This window comes from Populus euphratica, unplaced genomic scaffold (assembly GCF_000495115.2).
Source record: "Populus euphratica unplaced genomic scaffold, PopEup_1.0 scaffold5.1, whole genome shotgun sequence".
NCBI lineage: Eukaryota > Viridiplantae > Streptophyta > Magnoliopsida > Malpighiales > Salicaceae > Populus > Populus euphratica.
In genome coordinates, this window is record NW_011499848.1 from 565,181 (window position 1) to 584,358 (window position 19,178).

At 35.0% G+C, this 19,178-nt stretch overlaps 3 protein-coding genes across 4 annotated transcripts; 1 reads left to right on the forward strand and 2 right to left on the reverse strand.

The window, feature by feature from the left end:
* The first annotated feature begins 1,932 nt into the window (after positions 1–1,932).
* Positions 1,933–11,721, forward strand: LOC105112224 (phragmoplast orienting kinesin 2-like). The gene is made up of 22 exons (XM_011007846.1): positions 1,933–2,381; positions 2,686–2,841; positions 2,948–3,031; positions 3,196–3,315; positions 3,796–3,909; positions 4,196–4,288; positions 4,630–4,719; positions 4,948–5,018; positions 5,115–5,189; positions 5,316–5,403; positions 6,059–6,117; positions 6,268–6,331; positions 6,598–6,663; positions 6,861–7,016; positions 7,108–7,212; positions 7,289–7,524; positions 7,896–7,965; positions 8,050–8,106; positions 8,203–8,262; positions 9,057–9,116; positions 9,209–9,288; positions 9,512–11,721. Exons 1-22 carry the CDS (start codon positions 2,088–2,090, stop codon positions 11,097–11,099), a joined length of 3,786 nt encoding a protein of 1,261 aa, XP_011006148.1. The 5' UTR covers positions 1,933–2,087; the 3' UTR covers positions 11,100–11,721.
* Positions 11,722–11,848: 127 nt separating this feature from the next.
* On the reverse strand, positions 11,849–16,828 carry LOC105112210 (mediator of RNA polymerase II transcription subunit 19a-like). 2 transcript variants are annotated; one of them, XM_011007834.1, is made up of 7 exons: positions 16,485–16,828; positions 15,104–15,167; positions 13,658–13,941; positions 13,263–13,496; positions 12,899–12,958; positions 12,604–12,746; positions 11,849–12,165 (listed from the first exon to the last, which is right to left on the reverse strand). In XM_011007834.1, exons 2-6 carry the CDS (start codon positions 15,132–15,134, stop codon positions 12,696–12,698), a joined length of 660 nt encoding a protein of 219 aa, XP_011006136.1. In that variant the 5' UTR covers positions 15,135–15,167; positions 16,485–16,828; the 3' UTR covers positions 11,849–12,165; positions 12,604–12,695. The 2 variants fall into 2 exon arrangements, with proteins under 2 accessions (XP_011006136.1, XP_011006128.1); XM_011007826.1 differs by having other exon boundaries at positions 11,849–12,170.
* Positions 16,829–17,575: 747 nt separating this feature from the next.
* Positions 17,576–18,868, reverse strand: LOC105112232 (ubiquitin-like). The gene is made up of 5 exons (XM_011007858.1): positions 18,739–18,868; positions 18,519–18,605; positions 18,290–18,410; positions 17,908–17,974; positions 17,576–17,806 (listed from the first exon to the last, which is right to left on the reverse strand). Exons 1-5 carry the CDS (start codon positions 18,839–18,841, stop codon positions 17,777–17,779), a joined length of 408 nt encoding a protein of 135 aa, XP_011006160.1. The 5' UTR covers positions 18,842–18,868; the 3' UTR covers positions 17,576–17,776.
* Between the last annotated feature and the right edge of the window lie 310 nt (positions 18,869–19,178).

Below are 19,178 nucleotides of genomic sequence, written 5' to 3' on the forward strand. Positions count from 1 at the left end.
TGTGAAATATTTTCGACCTGAACAAGGTCATGGTTGTGGGCATAGCTTAATATTCGGGTGACCTGGTAGAAAAAACTGCGACTCTTGGAAGTAGTTTCTTCCCATGTATATGATAAATAATATAAATTATATTTTAAATTTTTATTTAAAAATATAATTATTTTATCTAAAAAATTAAATTATTAAATTGAAATAATTTTTTAATATAATATTAAAATTTTAATAAATAAGCAATCACAAATTTAAATCTTATCATCTTTATTTATTTAGTTAATATTAAACATAATATAATATGAAAATGTATAAGTTTCAAGTTTCAAAATTTTCATTTAAGAAAATTTAAATGTATTAAAAAATAATATAAATTATATTTTAAAATCTCATTTAAAAATTTATATTTTTTAATAAGATAATTATTTTACACAAGACCATCAATAGTATTAATTAAATAATATTAATTATTAGCCGGTAAAATTTTATGTTTCTTTCTACTATCTTGTCAACAAGTTACGATGATGCTAAAAATTTAAAAATTATTGTTTTATAAAATATATTTTATTTAAAATATATTAAAATAATATTTTTTTTATTTTTAAAAAATTATTTTTAATATTAGTATATTAAAATAATTTAAAAATACCGAAAATAAATTAATTTAAAAAAAATATAAATTTTTTTCAAATATTTTTAAATTATAAAAATAAACACATCAGCACACCCCTTTTAAAACCCAATGCCACACGGGGGCAAAGACAAGCAAAAGCAAGGATCCCTAAATGAAGATGACACTGCCAAATTCGGTTAAAACTGCAAGAGCAAAATCAATCTCAGATAGACCACAAAACACAAATATATAAGAAAGAGAGAACGGCGGGAAAATAAGGAGCATTGCAGAGAATGGGACAACAAATATAAAAAAATAATATATATTATCTATTTATGTAATAATTACATATGATGTGATGAACTAAATTTATCTAATAATTTCTTTATATTAACAATAAAATTTAAATCTTTAAATTAATTTAAAAAAAATATAATTTTTTTTCAAATATTTTTAAAACATAAAAATAAACACATCAGCACACCCCTTTTAAAACCCAATGCCACACGGGGGCAAAGACAAGCAAAGGCAAGGATCCCTAAATGAAGATGACACTGCCAAATTCGGTTAAAACTGCAAGAGCAAAATCAATCTGAGATAGACCACAAAACACAAATATATAAGAAAGAGAGAACGGCGGGAAAATAAGGAGCATTGCAGAGAATGGGACAACAAATATAAAAAAATAATATATATTATCTATTTATGTAATAATTACATATGATGTCATGAACTAAATTTATCTAATAATTTCTTTATATTAACAATAAAATTTAAATCTTTGCCCAATTAAACTTTAAACTTTTACATGTTATCCCATACAATAAAATTTAAATAAAAAAATCAGGTTAAAAAAATAAAAAAATAACATCATATATTACTCTAATAAGAATCTATACGACTATGATAAAGATACTATTGTGTTATACATACTCATATAGTATAATTGTACTATATCTTATCATAATAAAAAAAATAAACATGATTATTTTATATATTATAAAAAAATATTTATAAATAATTATGATAATAAATCAGGATGAGAAATTAGAATATTAATATTAACTAAATATATTGATATCAAAACTTCAAAAATAAACAAAAATTTTAAATCCTAATGAATAGATTTAATCACATGTCCATCATCTTACCGTTAGAGACAGGGACTTTCCAGTAATTTCATTCTCCTACCAAAATCCACCATTTCAAAACTCAAACGGTCTCCAGAATTCAAATCCAAACCATCCTAACCGCTCATCTAAACCTATCTCCACCGTCCGATCACTCCCACCCCCGAATCCTCATTTTCCCTCAAAAATTCATTTTAAAAAAGAAAAAAAACAAAGAAAGAAAGGAGGGAAGGAAGGAAAGAAGAAAGAAAGAAACACTCTCTTTTTTCTTCTCGTTTCTCTTCGAATTTTCTCACCTCCCAAACACCCCTTTCACCCCTAACTCCTGCCCTAGATTTTCCAACCAACTTAAAATGCCATTCCTATCGGACACGGCGAGCGCGATTAAGAGCCGGTTCGGGTTTCATGACCGGTCCGTCTCGGAATCTGTGCCGAGCACTCCAGATCTACTGAAATCCGTCTCTCGAGATCATAACCTTTCTTCCACCCAATCCTTGGTTGCCATGTCAGCAGCCCGGAGGATTGATGACTGGGAGGACGACGACGACAACGGTGGCGTTACAGGATCAGTGGTGTCGGTGCCGCGGCATGCTCAGAGCTTTGAGTTCTCCGAGGATCCTTCATTCTGGAAGGAACATAACGTGCAGGTTAGCGCTTTTCTTTTCATTTTGTTCCTTGATTTAAAAAATGTAATGATTTAGTCCAAATATCATATTTTGAGCCTAATTAAGCTTAAATTAAGGTTATGCTTGTGATATGGGTTGTTATTTTTTATTTATTTATTTTTGAATTTGTTCAGGTTTGCTTTTGCTTGTCATTTTGGTTCCTGGATTTTCAAAAAGTGTTGATTTAGTCAGAAATATCACAATTTGATGCTATTCAAGCTTTAAATTAAGTGGCTCTGCTATTCAATTAAGCTACAATCTTGTTTAATTTACGGTTATTTTTTAGGTTATTATAAGATTAAGACCGTTAAGCAGTTCAGAAATATCTGTTCAAGGGCATGGCAAGTGCGTTAGGCAAGAAAGTTGTCAGACAATTACTTGGACCGGGCATCCAGAGTCACGGTTTACTTTCGATCTTGTTGCGGATGAAACTGTTAGCCAGGTATCCACCTCTTGCTTTCTTTTTTCTCTGAAAGGAAAATGGGTTTGGTTTTTTTTGGGGTAGAGTCTTAATTGGCATGGTTAATTTGATGAATGTGGTGTAACAGGAAAAAATGTTCAAAATGGCTGGATTGCCGATGGTGGACAATTGTATGGGAGGCTACCACAGCTGCATGTTTGCATATGGCCAAGTGAGATTTTGCTAAGGGTTTTAATTTTAATGTGGAAGTCTAGTTTTCAGTATTTGAGATAGATTGATTGGAATGAAAATGCTGTGAAGGGCTTATAGATTTTGTTTTTTTAGCTAAAATGACTTAACATTCGTTAATACACAATCTATTGTGTATATATGCAGACGGGAAGTGGAAAGACTCATACAATGCTTGGAGACATCGAGGGAGGGACTCGAAGACATAGTGTTAATTGTGGAATGACACCTAGGGTGTTTGAGTATTTGTTCTCAAGAATCCAGAAGGTTTTTTATTTTCCTCTTGGACATAAATCTGACCATGAATATGTTTATTTTTTCTTATTTGGATATGAGTGAGCTATTCCCAAACTATTTAGCTAATCCAAAGCATTAGTTTTCATGTTCTACTATTTAGCTAATCTTGAAAAGATGAGCCCAATTGCACGGTCATAAAAGAAAGATCTGTGCTTTCTCCCCTTCCTTTGTTTTTATCATGAGTTGGATTTAACTGATTCTAAGATTTCATAGACTTATGTTTATTGCGTGCATATCTGGTATCTTTTTGTTCGCTAAGTGGCAGAGGTTTGCTGCAGGCCTTTTTTCCTTCCACATTCACAGAATTCATATTCAAATTGATGGCCGAAGGCTGAAAGTTGAAATTAGCTTTCTATTTTTAGGGTTGCTGAATATACATCAGTGCATTAACTTTTTTAGGTTTCTGTGAAAGGAATCTAATTGTGGTTTTTAATTGATCATTTGTATCAGGAAAAAGAGGTTCGTAAAGATGAAAAGATTAAATTTACCTGTAAATGCTCTTTCTTGGAAATATACAACGAACAGATTCTTGATCTCCTGGATCCGTCATCTACCAACTTGCAGGTATAGGTTACTTCTTGAAGTCTGCATCTCTTCGATTGATTTGTTTTTTTCTTGATTGCATTAAAAAAAGCAATTTGCAATTTGGAAAAGAACTCTGCAATGAAAGAGCTCTAAAACCCTCAAATTTTTTTTTATATGTTTACACCATTGACAACTCTCTTTATATTAGTTTTCTTTTGAACTGTATTAAACCATGTGCGTGTATTTGATGTTGCACTCCTTTTACTTTTCTTTAATTGAGCATTTTGGTGAAATTAAGAATATTCGGTGGACATTATTATTACAGATAAGAGAAGATGTGAAGAAAGGGGTTTATGTGGAGAATCTCAAGGAGATAGAAGTTGCAAGTGCTCGAGATGTGCTCCATCAACTTATTCAGGTATACAAAATGCCTTAACACTCTATGTATGTGCTCTTTGAAGCAAGCTTACTGTGAGAAACAAATTTTCAATCAGTATTCTGTTTTGAAATCTCCAACTGTTTCTGGTTATCGGATCAAGCACAAAGCTTCTAAAAATTGAGTAATATGAAGCAAGATCTATAGTGTCCTAAGTATGAAACTCTTGTTGGAAGATTGGGAAAAGTCAATGATACAAAAAGTTTACTTGGAAGAAGAATTCTTTATTAGATCAAATCCCAACTTGTACATTTACATGGATACTTATTTCTTTTATTTCCTCAAAAATTTACTTAACCGAGTATTGTGTACTGTTTTTTCAGGGTGCAGCAAATAGAAAAGTAGCAGCCACTAATATGAATCATGCAAGTAGTCGTTCTCATAGTGTATTTACATGCATAATTGAAAGTAAGGTTAGTCGATTTTCTCAACCAAACGAAAAAAAAAATTAATAATTGAAAAGAAATCATACAAGAGTCTACATTTGCATTTATTCTTGAAAAAGCAACATATTCTGAATGCCTTCCTTATCTCATTCCTTAAAGACATTCAGTTTTAAGTATAAAAGAAAATAAGTGATTCTGAATACTGTTAATTGGGCTGGTTTGATATGGCAATTCTAATCGGTGGTTTGTCATCAGTGGGAATCCCAAGGCGTAACTCACCATCGGTTTGCTCGGCTTAATCTTGTTGATTTAGCAGGATCTGAGAGGTGCTGTGATGTGGAATAGAAAAATAATTTTATTGAAGAATTTAATTAGTAAAACTTCCAATCTAAGTTTTATTATCCTTGCGTTTATTATCACAGGCAAAAAAGTTCTGGTGCTGAAGGTGAACGTCTCAAGGAAGCTACCAATATTAACAAGTCACTTTCAACATTGGGGTGCGGTCTCCAACTCATTCTTAATTTGTTTATAAAAAACTATTTTAAGACTTATTTTATATGTGAAGTCAAAGTATGAATTCAAGTCAACTGTTAATTTCATTTAGATGGTTTTGATATTTGCAGACTTGTTATTATGAACCTAGTAAGTATATCAAATGGCAAGTCGCACCATGTTCCTTATCGGGATTCGAAGCTCACATTCTTGCTTCAGGTATACTTTTTAAAATAGAATATGTTTACTTCTTGAATTTGAAATATCAGAAGTATACCCTACCAATCTCATACACAACAGCAAAATGTTTATCTGGAATACATTTAGCAGAGTTTTTATATTTTGTTTTCATCTGGAGCAAAAGTTACCTAAATTTTGTGGGCATGAATTGAAGTATAATTCTTGCTTTCTTGTAACTTTTAGTTAATTTTTGTGTGAGCCCTCTATGTGGATGCATTCCTCCTCCTTCCATCCTAATTAATTTCTACCTTGCAGAATAAGGATTGGTTGGATGCACTGGAGTTATCTAACTAAATTGAGTTTAGGAAGTATGGTGACCTTAATTATCATAAGATTCTTGGGTTGCCAAGCATAAGTGATGATGACAATCTTTGAAAATAGTAGAAGCATTGAAAGTATGGACTGAATTAGAGAATCTCTCAGCTATAGCCTATAGAAGATTATGGTGTAGTTGAAGAATCTCTCTCCTTTTAAAGGAACTTTTGCCAAGCATAATATTTATTTTTTCAAGAGATAAAGTTCTAACATTTTGGAATATAATTTTGCATTAAATATCTTGACTATAAGTTTTAATTTCCTTTATCATGATATGAATTGCTAATATATGCACTTCTATCTAATCATTTTTTCTTAGGATTCTCTGGGAGGAAATTCAAAAACCATCATAATTGCAAATATCAGTCCATCTCTTTGGTTAGTTGCTATCTTGTTCTCCATAATGGTTTCTCTTAAGTTCTTGCTTGGCCGCTCGTGGAAACTTAAAAATAAATTTTAACAAGCATGGTGTATTTGTATGTGGGTGTTCACATTTTAGTATAACCTTTTTTTTTGGGTCCCTTGCAGTTGCTCTTTGGAGACGTTAAGCACATTGAAGTTTGCACAACGAGCAAAATTCATAAAAAATAATGTATGTGATCTTATTTTTAAGTTTGTATATAATCTATACATGGTTACCAACGGTCATGAAATAGCGAAGCCTAGCCTTCTGTAACTGATACTATTGTAAAAGCTTAAAATTTGGCATATACTTTTCTTTCCCTTATAGTAAAAAAAGTCCCAATCGAAGCTGCTTGGTGTGGGGCTTTCCAAAACATTATTGGTACATGGTAACTTCTTAATGTTAGCCATTGCTATCTATGCATACAGAAAGTCACTGCTTTTCTTTTCCTCCAGGCAATTGTTAACGAAGATGCATCAGGAGATGTTATTGTGATGCGCCTGCAAATTCAACAACTTAAGGTATTGTGCTCAAATGAGATTCCCTCATCTTATAAGGCCTTCCTTATTTCAGAGCTAAAATAACACTGTACATTGTTTTAGTAACATTATTAGATAATTGTTACCTAAAGTAACTCAATATTGTTCCAAAGAAAGCGACAAGGTTAGGTTTTCCGTCTTGACTGCTTATGATTGCATCTGTGTTCATATACTTTCAGAAAGAAGTGTCCCGACTGCGTAGTTTAGTCAATGGGGGAGCTGAAAATCTAGATAGTGATACTTCATCCTTAAGCTTTCTCGGATCTCCTGGAAGTTTTAAGTGGGAAGGGTTTCATGGATCATCTAGTCTGCTTATGTCTGAAAATATGTCTCAGGTACCCGTCGCTTGTTCTTAACCTTGACTATTTAACACTGAATTGTTGAATGATTCTCAGCTAAAATTCTTTTTGTGCTGTACTTTTATAGAAGAAAGATTATGAAGTTGCCCTTGTCGGGGCTTTTAGAAGAGAAAAGGACAAGGACATAGCCTTGAAGGCATTGGCAGCTGAAAATCAAGCAGTTATGCAACTGGTATGTGCGAAACATATTGCTTGGATTTAATTAATGATCTGAATTTTTTTCTGATTTTTTTTTTGGAATGCACTAGACCAAACAGAGAGAGGATGAGATAAAAAGCTTAAAAATGATACTACGATTCCGAGAGGCAGGAGTTAAGAGGCTGGAGGCAGTTTCTGCTGGAAAGATTTCAGCTGAAACACACTTGTTGAAAGAAAAGGAGGAGCATCTGAAGCAAATTGAAGTTTTACGAACCCAAGTTGATCGCAACCAAGAAGTCACAAGATTTGCCACAGAAAATTTGCGTCTAAAGGAAGAAATTAGAAGGCATGTATTTTTCAGCCTCTGTAACTTTCTTTCTCAGTAAAGTGCAACTTATATTGGTCTCGATACATATACATTGGTTGTTAATTCAATGAAATTCGAGCTGGATGTAGATTTATGTCAAAATTAGGCTAAAAAAAAGTTAATAATATTAGCAACTAAAACCAAGGTCAAACATCTCTTCTAGCAATAAACAGTAATTTCCAACTAACTGAACCTGATAAAACAGGAATGCACCTGATTGGGCCATGAATATTCTTTTTATAGCTTTTTATTTGCGTAGAACAGATTTCAAGTAATATTTTTATGTCCAAGATGTATTCTGAAATCATTTCCCGATAAATGGGGATACTTATTTTGGCTATACTTCACAGATTAAAGTCATTTTGTGAGGAAGGTGAAAGGGTGATGATGAATGAACAAATCATGCTCTTACAGAATAAGGTAGAGGAAACAATGTCTAAACATGTTTTAAGCTGTTTTCGGTCAAATTATCCTTTCTAAAACATCTTCTGATTGTACATGCAGTTACTAGAAGCACTGGATTGGAAACTTATGCATGAACCAGATTCCTTGGCAGTTCAGGTTCTTCAAAAGCTTTACTGTGAACTTTGAAAATGCATGGCTACATTTAGAATTTTTTTTTCTCATTAACTGTGAGTTTTTTAATTTTGACTACAGAAAACTAGCTTAGACATGGAGACAGCAGCAGTACATGATGATCCACCAATTTTGAGTCAGGTACAATTCAAGCAGATGTATCTTCCAAAGCATTTTTCACAACAGTGCAACCATTTTGGCATATATATTTAACTCTTAGCGTATCAGTTTTGATTACATTTATTGAGATGGGATGTAAAATAAGCTAATGGGTTGTACTCTTTCATGAAAGTCTGGTGATGATGGTCTTCTTCATTGTTGCAAGAGTTCTTTGTTTGGTTTTCACCTCAAGAACTTTTTAAAATAGTATGCTTTCATTTGTTGCATTTCTATTGTAGAGATAATTATATTTCAAGCTGCAAATTCAGGTTAACTGCTTGCATAATTAGTAGTTTGACTGCTTGATACTTAAATTTGATTTCACAACAAGAGGGGCATGTGCACAGGCGTTAGGCATATGGAAGTTCCTAGATGGTATTTCTCTCCTGCAGCCATCCTGTAGCACAAAATGAATGGCGTTGTAATATGATATTCAGAGAATATTGTATTCACCACAGTAGATTTCAGAATTTTGCATTTTTCATCCATCCCTGGAATGTTACAACGATAGTTTTGTTGAGGAATTCTTGCTTGGATCCACCATCATCTTTACCAAAAAAACAAAGAGAAAGAAAAGCAGAAATTCTGCCTCCTGATTTTAGAATGATTCAGTTTGAAATTACAATTTTGTTTCTAGATAATCATATTATAATGGCAAGTGCTTGGTGTATGTTTGTGAATTATCTTACGAACTATGTATGCTTTGGTGTTTGTATTACTCGTGCATGGTTTGGCACCAAAGACTATATGGATATAAATAACTATTGTTGACACAGGAACCAAGATCACCTTGTCAATCTTCAATTAATGAGGAGAACGAATTCCTTCGCATACAGGTCTGCCACTCTGCTTCTTTGTTCACAAACTTTTATGCGGCTTTCATTTGATACAAGGTACACGTGACAGATTTTTTATTTATGTATTATAGGTTATTCAAAACCAGGCCGAAATTGACTTGCTCCATAAGAAGTTGGATTTCTGTTTTGAAGAGAAGGAAAGACTAGAAAGGTAATGATTGACTCTTAATTCTTTCACTTGATAAAATTTTCAAACTGTCAATTGATTTATTCTTAAATGAAGTTTGGTTACTTTACCTCACCTCTAGCATGATTACACAGCTGATGATGAATGTTCGTTTATGTAGACTCAAATACCTAATAAGCAGTGCGTGTATGTGCGAATGTACTGTACTATTTTGAAATGCTGTCTGCCTGACCAGATTATTTTGTAGGCATGTCAATGATCTCATGATGAAACTTGAAGAAGAGAGATTTTTTAGAGCCACAAACGAGAAAACAGAGCAACTTGAGCTTCCTTTGTCAACTGATGCATCAGTTGTCAATGTGGAGCTCAAAACAATGGTTGATGCCATTGCCGCAGCAAGTCAACAAGAAGCTGAAGCTCATGAAAAAGCTATTACATTGTCTACGGAGAATAATGAGCTGCAGTTGAAGCTTGAAACATTTATTGAGGCAAACAAGGAGCTACAGTCAAAACTAAAAGCTTTGATCGAGGAAAAAAATTGTCTCATTGAAATGTATGAACGGGCAGCTTCAAAAAGTAACTACAAGAACGTGAATGATGATGAGAGTGAACAAAATGGCGTGGAAGTTCATGATAATGATAGTCCTCCTGAACTTGCCAATGCAAGGGAGAGGGAGGTGAAAACAGTTGAGAACTTGGAGCAGCAGCTTATGGAAACGCATGAAGAAAATGAAAAACTGATGAGTTTGTATGAGATAGCTATGCATGAGAGGGATGAACTGAGAAGATTGCTTTCTTCTGATGAACAGAACAGAGCTGGAGAGAAACTAATGGAAGTTGACGGAGAGAAATGTCTTCCGTCTCCTGCATCTCCATTGAATGCGGTGCAAGCTTTCATTGAGCTTGATAAAGTTCTGAGAGAAATTGAAGTAACTGAAGAAGGGCTTCAGATAAAACAGGAAGAGTTTCGATCCCTTGAGCTACTTTCCTCTGAAATGCAAGAGAAAAGAGCTCTTGTAGATAAGAAGTTATCAGCACTGAGATATTCCGTGTCAAGTTTTGCTTCATCAATTGCTTACTTTGAACAGCGAGAACACAGAGCAAAGGCAAGGGTAAATGCTTCAACGTCTTATCTTGAGAAAAAGAAAGAAGAGTTGGCTCGCCTTCAAGTTTGCAAGGAAGAATCTGAGGCCACCATGGGAAGGATTCAACAATCAGAAATTGAATTGAAGAACGAACTGTCTGTTTTGAAATCCAAACTGCTGGAGGAGAATCAGAGACAGGAGAGTGAAAAGGTCCTTTTTTCCATAGATAACATTGAGAATGTTGATACCTCACAGAGAAATTGGCAATTAGGCGGTAAAGCTACAGAATTATTGAAGTCCGAGGAAGAGAAGACCAAGATACAGAATGAAATGAAGCTGTCCCGCGAAAATCTTCGTCTTATAAAGAAAGAAATTGATATTTTGAGTAAAAAGTTGGGTAAGATAGAGGGTGAAATGCAAGTTGTACGGACGGATATACAGAAGGGATCCAAATCTGTTGAGGAAATGGAACTTGCACTTCAGGCTGTAACCCACGAGAAGGAAACTCTCTTAGAAATCAGAGAAGCTGGAATGCATGAAATTCAGAGCACGATTCTTGAATACCAGCAAAGCGTCTTTGATGCAGATCTGAAGGAGGCAGAGAAGAAGATGCTGGAAGAAGAATTACAGTTAGAGCTGAGAAGAAATGAAGAGTTGAAAATACAGCGGGCAGATGCTTCCGAGAAGATGACCAAGCTGTTGGAAAACACAAGCTCCCGTCCATGCTTTGCTAGAAAAATGGAAGAGTAGCCGCAGATGTGCTCAGGTTTCTGCATAATAATAGTAAATACATTTGCACAGGAGCACGTCGTGTGGTCTGATGCATTCTTTCTATGTATTTTTCACAAATAAAGCATTGCATAAATTAATAATTCAATAAATAATGTGAGATTAATTTTATAAATAATAGAATATAAACTATAATAAATGGAGTTTTAACGCGAACAGTTGCATGTTCTTATTCTTCGACTCCTTTCAGCTTTCAAGTGGCAAAGGTTAAAGAGGGGCAATGCTCATGTCTAACAATAAAAAGAAGCAAAGCCACCAACAACAGTTACAAGTCTTGAGTATTAATCTAAAAAAAAATCAGAAAACGAGATGAAAATCAAATTACTATCTGAATAGATAACATTACTATAGGCCTGACACGTTTTAGGGATTTGCTAGGATACAAACACAGTTCACACCAATCATCAATGAGTTCAAGTCCCGAGATTATTCTGTGATCATTAAGAGCTTTGAATCCCCACTCGGTCCCATTTTGCTCGTATATATTACAAGAAAGTATCATTCCCTAGTTGACCTCAGGACGAATCATCAGCATTAACAAAAATTTCCCCAGTTTCCTAACTATAATCTCACCTAGTTCTGCAGTTTGGTTACACGAATATCGCCTGAATGAAGAGAACATTCAAGACAGCATGCAAAAACCCTAGCCCCATTAAGATCCTATTGGTTAACTAAGAGGCATGTCAATTGTTGCCACAAAACACGGGGGAAGAAAGGAATTAATCAATATACACAATCTCTATCCTCAAGCGTGTTCTTCCTACAGCTCAAAGCAGGTAATTCTACACGAAACTGGTTATAGAACTATGCTTTGGACTACCCTAAAATGGAGAAATGATTACAATAATGTGTACACGAGGAAATATCCAATGCACCATAAGAACTAAGGGAAGTTTTCCCTATTACCAGCAACTATACTAGACCATTGTTATGATACAAAGTTCCATTTTCAGCAAATCTCAACCTGGCATGCAAATGCTCTTGTCTGGTGAATTCACCATCTTCACATTTTCAGTCAGTTCAAAACCTACTCTGCATAAAAATGAGAACAAAACGTAAGAAACACCTTAATGGTAATGATGAAAAATAACAAAAGTGATTATCACCGCTATACTTATATCACATAATTGATGCTACAAAATGGCATGGTAATGCTCTGGAGATGAAAGAGCATGCACACTGTTGAGGGTGAGAGGCTACTTTGCTTGGGTACCTCCACAAGAAATCATCCATGGTTATTATTCATGCACAATACCTTTTAGATTATGCCAAAGGAGAACTTCCTTTTTTTCTTTCAAAGAGGAATGATTTAAATCAGCTTGAGCAAGTGGAATGATTCAATATAAATCTGTTACTTGTTTATTTTGGAGGAGTCTCTGGAGTTAGGTGGGTACACATTCACAAATTAGTTTTCATACGTCACATCAAAAGAAGGATAGAAATCATATTCTGATAAAGTATCTACCTCAAAACAATGGACAACTTCAAGTCAAAACCCCTTCCAAACTGTCAACAACAACCACTTCAAACAAAAATGAACTATAGTACGCAACTGTTTCAGCCCGCTACCTTGATCACACCAATTTCATCAATCTTTGAGCTCTTATGCTGCAAGAAAACAAAATACAAAACAGAGAGCTTATTTAAAGAGAACGGGGGACTAAGAAACGAAGAGCCGCAAAGTAATTCATAACAAAAATGAGAGAGATGAGACTGGACATACTGCAATATCACCATTGCTTCAAACAAATATACATTACCTTACTTTTTTTGTGCTTGTGCACATCATTGAGATCTTCATCTCCATCATGCTTCCTTTTCTGAAATCATACAACAACAAAGTCCATATTGGCAATGACATTGAGCATAAAACATTTAATGTCAAAATCACCAATCACTGCAGTTCATTCCTAGCCATCAGCAAATTTACTAGTTTTTAATTGTCAACGGTGAATAAGACATTTGTTTGAATAGAGATTTGAGTTATTGTGCACATAGGAAGTTTAACTGTTTACTATAGATGTCAAACACCATACAAAAGTAACTTATTCTATAAATTTAACTACAATTTTATAGGCCACGTCATGTTCAAGCAGTAGCTGCAAGCAAGTAGTAAGTTCTAACCTTATCGTGGTGTTTTTTGGAATGGTCAGCACCAGAATCATGATGTCCACTTCTATCCTTCTTCTTCTCCTTGTCCTTGTCTTTACTTCGATCTTTATCTTTATGACGGTGTTTACGTTTCTTGTGCTCCTTCTCCTTCTCCTTATCTCTATCTTTGTGTTTTTTATGCTTCCTATCCTTGTCCTTAGACTCAACTTTTGATTTCCCGGCTATGGTAGGAGTCCCCTTCTCTGCCTAAAGAAGAAGGGAAAAATAAATAAAAATACATTGGGACACCAAACAAAATAGTACTAAATGTCAAAATACATTGGTGTTATAAGCCAATTCCAATTTTGCAACACTAAACTAAAGTGACTGATAAACCCACAAAATTCAAGGCAAGATAGATTTCTTACAGAAGGCAAATCTATAGGAGTAGTTTCCTTCAGTTGGAAGGCCTCCCTAAGTACATCTAGGTCAAAGGGCTCTATATGTGCATTACTATCTCTGGAGGTATTCTGGATAAGCTGATCCAGTTGCATCCCTTCTCCTTTTCTTATTTCAGTGTCTCCCACCACATTGTGAAGATAATGTGTGTCTGCAATTGACAAAGGAAGTGACCTCTTGCAGAAAAATTCATGGTGGGGCAACAATTTGAAGTGACTTATAAGATCAACAGCACCAGTCAGCTCTCTTGGTCCTGAAGTTTCAAAAGGGCACCATCTCATCAGTGTATGCAACAAAATATCAGGTAAACCTCAATTTTTTTTCTCCAAGCTTCACTTATACATTCATTTCACATTCTGAGCTCCTTCTTCATGAATACCTTCCTGTCCCTTTCCCTTCTTCAAGTGGATGAAGGATGTTTATTGTATTTAAATGACAATAGGGGAAAAAAAAATGCTTGCATTGCTTTGAATAAATAAAGACCGCTTGACATCTGATGTTTCCTTTTTCAGATATTTAGAAATGATAAATTGAGCAGGTCAGCTGAATGCACAAGTCTGAATGGGGGTAAGATGAGTTTTTTCCTTGATTCATAAAAACAAGGGGGTAGAGATAAAGCTCATTTGCATATGCAAGCGTTACATACAATCAAATGAAAGAATTTATACAAAGATGATTAAGAGATGAGCCATTACCAAGTCAGTGATCAATAAAGCACATTGCTAAAAAAATAACTAGTTTTTTCATCCCTCCTAAAGAATTTAAACCGTTTTGGAAGATTATTTAAATTTGATGTCTCTAAATGGAGAATTTCAGAAATGCCCATGAATATTTTAATAATCATTCTCCATTTTTGGCCAAATATACTTAATTTATTGTTATAGACCTAATAAACAATTCTACCAACAATCTTTTAGTCTTCTATATTTGTTTACATAATATGCTCTTGGATAAGATTTACAGCAATTTTCACACCCCACATGAATCTCCAACCATATTCTCTTTACTTCTCACAGTTACAGTACAGGACTGCTGGTCTTAACTTTCTTTTGGATGATGTGGTAGATGATAGAAATGGAGATATCGTTTATTTGTGACATCAGGTTGTAACAACAATACAAGATACCTACATCTCCATGTCAGCTCTGGTATAAGTATATAATAAAATTTTGGTTTGGTTGGGAGGAGAGCGAGAAAAAATTATACTTGGCCTCAGAAATATTTGTAACATCAGGTTGTAACATCAATACAAGATACCTACATCTCCATGTTCAGATAGAATGACCCAGCTATGGAATGATTTGAAATGAGTAATGATGATAACCCTAGGACACAATGCCCATCAACCATTAAAATCAAGAGGGGGTAGGGGTAAGGGGCAACAAGCCAAAAATATTCTAAAAACTAATTATTACCTCTTCCAAACTTCTTGCTTTCTGGATCCATGGGTCAATGTTTAATGAGAAGGCGAACCACCAACTGCATGTTATTTATCACAAGAGAAAAATGCTTCATAACTATCAAATGCCTTTAATAAAGCATTTCAGCATATAAACAAAGAATGCATCAAGTAGCTACTTGTCAATTTATACTGTAATCCAAGTATATACAGAACAAGATATTTGAATAACAAAAGTTTTGCTGAAGATGGACTAAACAAATGATCACACCAAGGGTCACGTATAGCATGACTCGTATAAAAAATTCATGCTACAGGCAACATCTGAACAAACAAGCAGGCATTCAATGCTTATTTCCTTCATTTTATAGCACATTAGAGTTACACATCAATTCACTATCTTTTCTACTTTGAAGGGGTCAATGGATATTCTATAATCAACAGAAAAGGTAAACATTGGGGGGATCTATTTAAACCTCCAGGAAACGAGGGAATCTATAATGACCATCCTTCCAAACACCATACAAAACATTAGGAAATATTTGAACATGCAACAAGGAGACTTGGCAGCTTAAAAATCACATATGATTCATAGGACGAAAATTTCAATAAACATCCCCTTATATTAGGGAACCCATCCAACTAGTGATACCTTTGTCAGAGTTATGATACAACCTCAACAACTACCCATCAGAAACAAGCTCCCAGAGCTTTTCGAAAATGATGAGCTACTTTATTAGACAATTTTTTGGTTATACTGCTCATGTGTAGCATAAATAAATTGCCGGCCAAACTGGACTATACAAACACCCCTAGTCACCACTCAACAAACCCACAAAAAGAAAGGAAAAAAAGAGCTGATGCGCTATGCAAGGCAATGTTCTCCCTCCATTTTAATAAAAACACTACCCTCTATCCCAGTATACCACACCAGATCATATTCAGCTCTACAAACCTCTCCTACATATACGATTATCGAACGACCAATCTTTTCCCCTTCCTTTCAAGAATATCTAAAGATTTCGAAACTGGTGACCACTACCAAGCTCGACGAGTGGCACACAGAAGGCACACGTAAATCAACACCTCATCAATCAATCAATGCACCTATGGGACAACTACTGTTACGGATACTCCACGTGCTACTACCAACTCCGCTCTGGTAACATAAAAAATTACAAATAGCCACATTAATTACCCTATAAACCAGAATTTTCACCCGGTCAAGTCTCACCGCCGCTATTACTACGCTAAGTCGATGGATTTTCTCTACATTCGCTGACCTAATCGCATTACAGCAAGAAGGAATGGAAGAGTTGTAATTTGAAACAAAATCAAAAAACCCTGCTGTTGGCAAGCTAAGCAATCAAAAAGCTAGAACTTCTGCTTGAACAGACCTTTGGCATGGATCCAGAATTCGTTTTTATCTGTGCTCTTCGAGATCACAAGGGCAAAACCGTAATTTTACAATAACCTGTCTGCTTCTCCTTCTCGTCTTCCCCACAACGGCTCCTTTTCAGTTCGGTAACAAGCAGCTTCAAAAACCGTAACTCTTTGGCTGTGAGATTGGGAATCGCAAGTAGCGAATTGCGGTAATTGGAGAGAGAGACGGAGAGAGAGAGAGGATAGAGTGAATTTGATGGATCAGAGAAGATTCGCGATGGAGATAGAGAGAGAGTGAGACAATATACTTATAGCTGGAGAAATTGGGTACTTTTTAGGGTTTGCATTGAAAGGGAAGGGGATTTATTCCCGAATAGATTTGGGAGTCTTAGAAAGGTTGGGTAGGCCCATATTAGTCCCCAGAAGACACCCTTTTTATCCGTTAGGTCCCTATTATGTATTTTTAACAAATCAAATCCCCTATCCGCCCTTCTGTTTGCATTAATGCCCAATCATATTGTCAATTAGGTCATAATTGTTGCACTCTGCTCAGCCCAGAAAGTTAACCCAGGATCCCATGTTTGAAATTTAATTATATTAAAAAATAAAATAATTAACCTCGAATAAAACTCTTTCTGGTTAAAGTTTAATTTCGGAAAAGAAAAAAATAAATTGTAAAAAAAGTGTTGCCAGCTCATAAAGACAACACATGTAAGAGTATGAATAATCAAGGAATGTGTTGATGATTAACGGATGCGTTGAGGACGGCTAGACGTACAGATTGGGGACTTAATTCAGAAGGAGGCTGTGGAATGGGGACTGATTTGAAGTTATCCCAAAAGACTTTCAAGCTTTGGGTGGTCTTTCTGCTGTCGCTTTTGCACTTATTTTGGTTATTTTTGAGCCGTCAGGTTTTCTCATTTTGATTTTGCAAAGCGGATCTCTCCCTTTTCTATCTCTGTAGCTAAACTCGTAAGAGTGAAAAAAGCGATCCGGTTTCTTAAAGTTGCATAATGCTAAGGTAATCCTTTGTTTCTTGAATTGATTGCAGAAAGACCCTTTTATTTTGAATATTGCCGTTCACCAGTTGCCTGGCGTCCATCAATTTCGTCCTCAATGTATACTAAATATTTTCAATTAGATCCACTTTCATGTAGCTAGATCGCAAAAGTACATAGATAAACAACTAAATTTCAATCCATAACAGGTTTGAGTGTTATTAATGCTCAGCAGCAAGCAGGCATCTCGATTGGGGTATTTTACTGTGGAAACTAGAAGGCTTGAATTTCGAAACAATCTTATGCAATTAGCCCTGGGGTAACTTCTTAGGCCTCAGCTGCAAAGAGAGAATACAAGATATCAGAGCATGTCCTGACAGCACAACGAAATCAAAACAAGAAAATAATGGAAAATCAAGCAAACAAGATTAATCATAACCTCATTGCTATGGCCACACTTCTTCTTCCTGCAGTTCTTAGCTCGGGGAGGCAGACGAGAATAACATCTAGCAAGCCAAAACAGTAAGCGAAAAAACAATCAGTACTGGTTTGCTAGATCACAAGTCTGTCCATGTGTTGCTTTCTTGATCCTTAATTAATCCCAAGAGTTTAGTTTAAATAAGCTGTTAATGTGATCTTAAAAGGGATGATTATACTCTTGGAATGCATCTCAGCCGGCTTTGAAATAAAATCTACATGACCATCCATGATATTAACTTTCTAAATCAAGAATTTGTCCATGTCAATGTATGCTCCACTAGCTAAGAGTTCATTAATCAGTTCTAGGATATTAAACATCGAGGATAAGAAAAAAGGTGTACCTGCGGCAAATCAGCTTGTATTGATTGAATTTACGAGCTAGTTCCCTCAGGGAGGGCTCAATTTTCATGCTAGGAGCTCCTTTTCCTCCCCTAAGCCTTAAGACTAGATGAAGTGTGGATTCTAAACAACAACACCAACCACGATAAATCAATAAAACCTTTCACAAAATCTGTCACTGAAAAAAACCAGAAGCCCTTCGCATTTTTCTGACGAACATGAGAAACAAACCTTTCTGGATATCGTAACTAGCTAAGGTACGGCTATCTTCAAGTTGCTTTCCAGCAAAAATCAACCTCTGTTGTTCCGGCGGAATTCCTATTCAACATTAATCACCATGTAAATTTAGACCATCTACACACACACAGTTTTCTCTGGCAAGCTTAATTAAAAAGAACAACAAAAGCATATGATATGATATGAAAAGGGATGAAGAACAAAAAAGGGTTACCTTCCTTGTCTTGGATTTTGGCCTTGACATTGTCAACTGTGTAACTACTCTCAACCTCGAGAGTAATAGTCTTCCCAGTTAGGGTTTTCACAAATATCTGCATCTTTCCTTTCTCTCCTTGGCCTACTTCTCCAACTGTTTACTGCTATATAATATGTGTATGCAGGTATATATATAGTCTTGGTAATTTGCTAGTTACTTGCGAATCAAGTTAGCGTTTTTGCTAATTACTTGCGAACCAAGTTTAGGATGTGGCCAGTAACTTGCGAACCAAGTAACTGGTAGTTCCTGCTTATAACTAGGCAATTATTTTATGAGCTATAACAAATTAATGACACAATTATACGACCCGCACCGAATTGATGCTTCCGACTAGTACTGTATGGATTTTGCTGGGTTAATAAGATCATCAGTGTCTGCCTTACAATACTCAAGTCATT

What these genes read in the sequence shown, in the direction of transcription:
- LOC105112224 (XM_011007846.1), top strand. Translation starts at nt 2,088, where the DNA reads ATGCCATTCCTATCGGACACGGCGAGCGCGATTAAGAGCCGGTTCGGG. An exon ending in CGGATGAAACTGTTAGCCAG is followed by an intron (nt 2,842 to 2,947) that starts GTATCCACCTCT and finishes GTGGTGTAACAG; the next exon opens with GAAAAAATGTTCAAAATGGC. An exon ending in AGCTCACATTCTTGCTTCAG is followed by an intron (nt 5,404 to 6,058) that starts GTATACTTTTTA and finishes ATTTTTTCTTAG; the next exon opens with GATTCTCTGGGAGGAAATTC.
- LOC105112210 (XM_011007834.1), bottom strand. Translation starts at nt 15,134, where the DNA reads ATGGATCCAGAAAGCAAGAAGTTTGGAAGAG. An exon ending in AAGCAAGAAGTTTGGAAGAG is followed by an intron (nt 13,942 to 15,103) that starts GTAATAATTAGT and finishes TTGAAACTTCAG; the next exon opens with GACCAAGAGAGCTGACTGGT. An exon ending in ACAAGCACAAAAAAAGTAAG is followed by an intron (nt 12,747 to 12,898) that starts GTAATGTATATT and finishes GTTTTCTTGCAG; the next exon opens with CATAAGAGCTCAAAGATTGA.
- LOC105112232 (XM_011007858.1), bottom strand. Translation starts at nt 18,841, where the DNA reads ATGCAGATATTTGTGAAAACCCTAACTGGGAAGACTATTACTCTCGAG. An exon ending in TACAAGCTGATTTGCCGCAG is followed by an intron (nt 17,975 to 18,289) that starts GTACACCTTTTT and finishes TTGGCTTGCTAG; the next exon opens with ATGTTATTCTCGTCTGCCTC. An exon ending in AGTGTGGCCATAGCAATGAG is followed by an intron (nt 17,807 to 17,907) that starts GTTATGATTAAT and finishes CTCTCTTTGCAG; the next exon opens with CTGAGGCCTAAGAAGTTACC.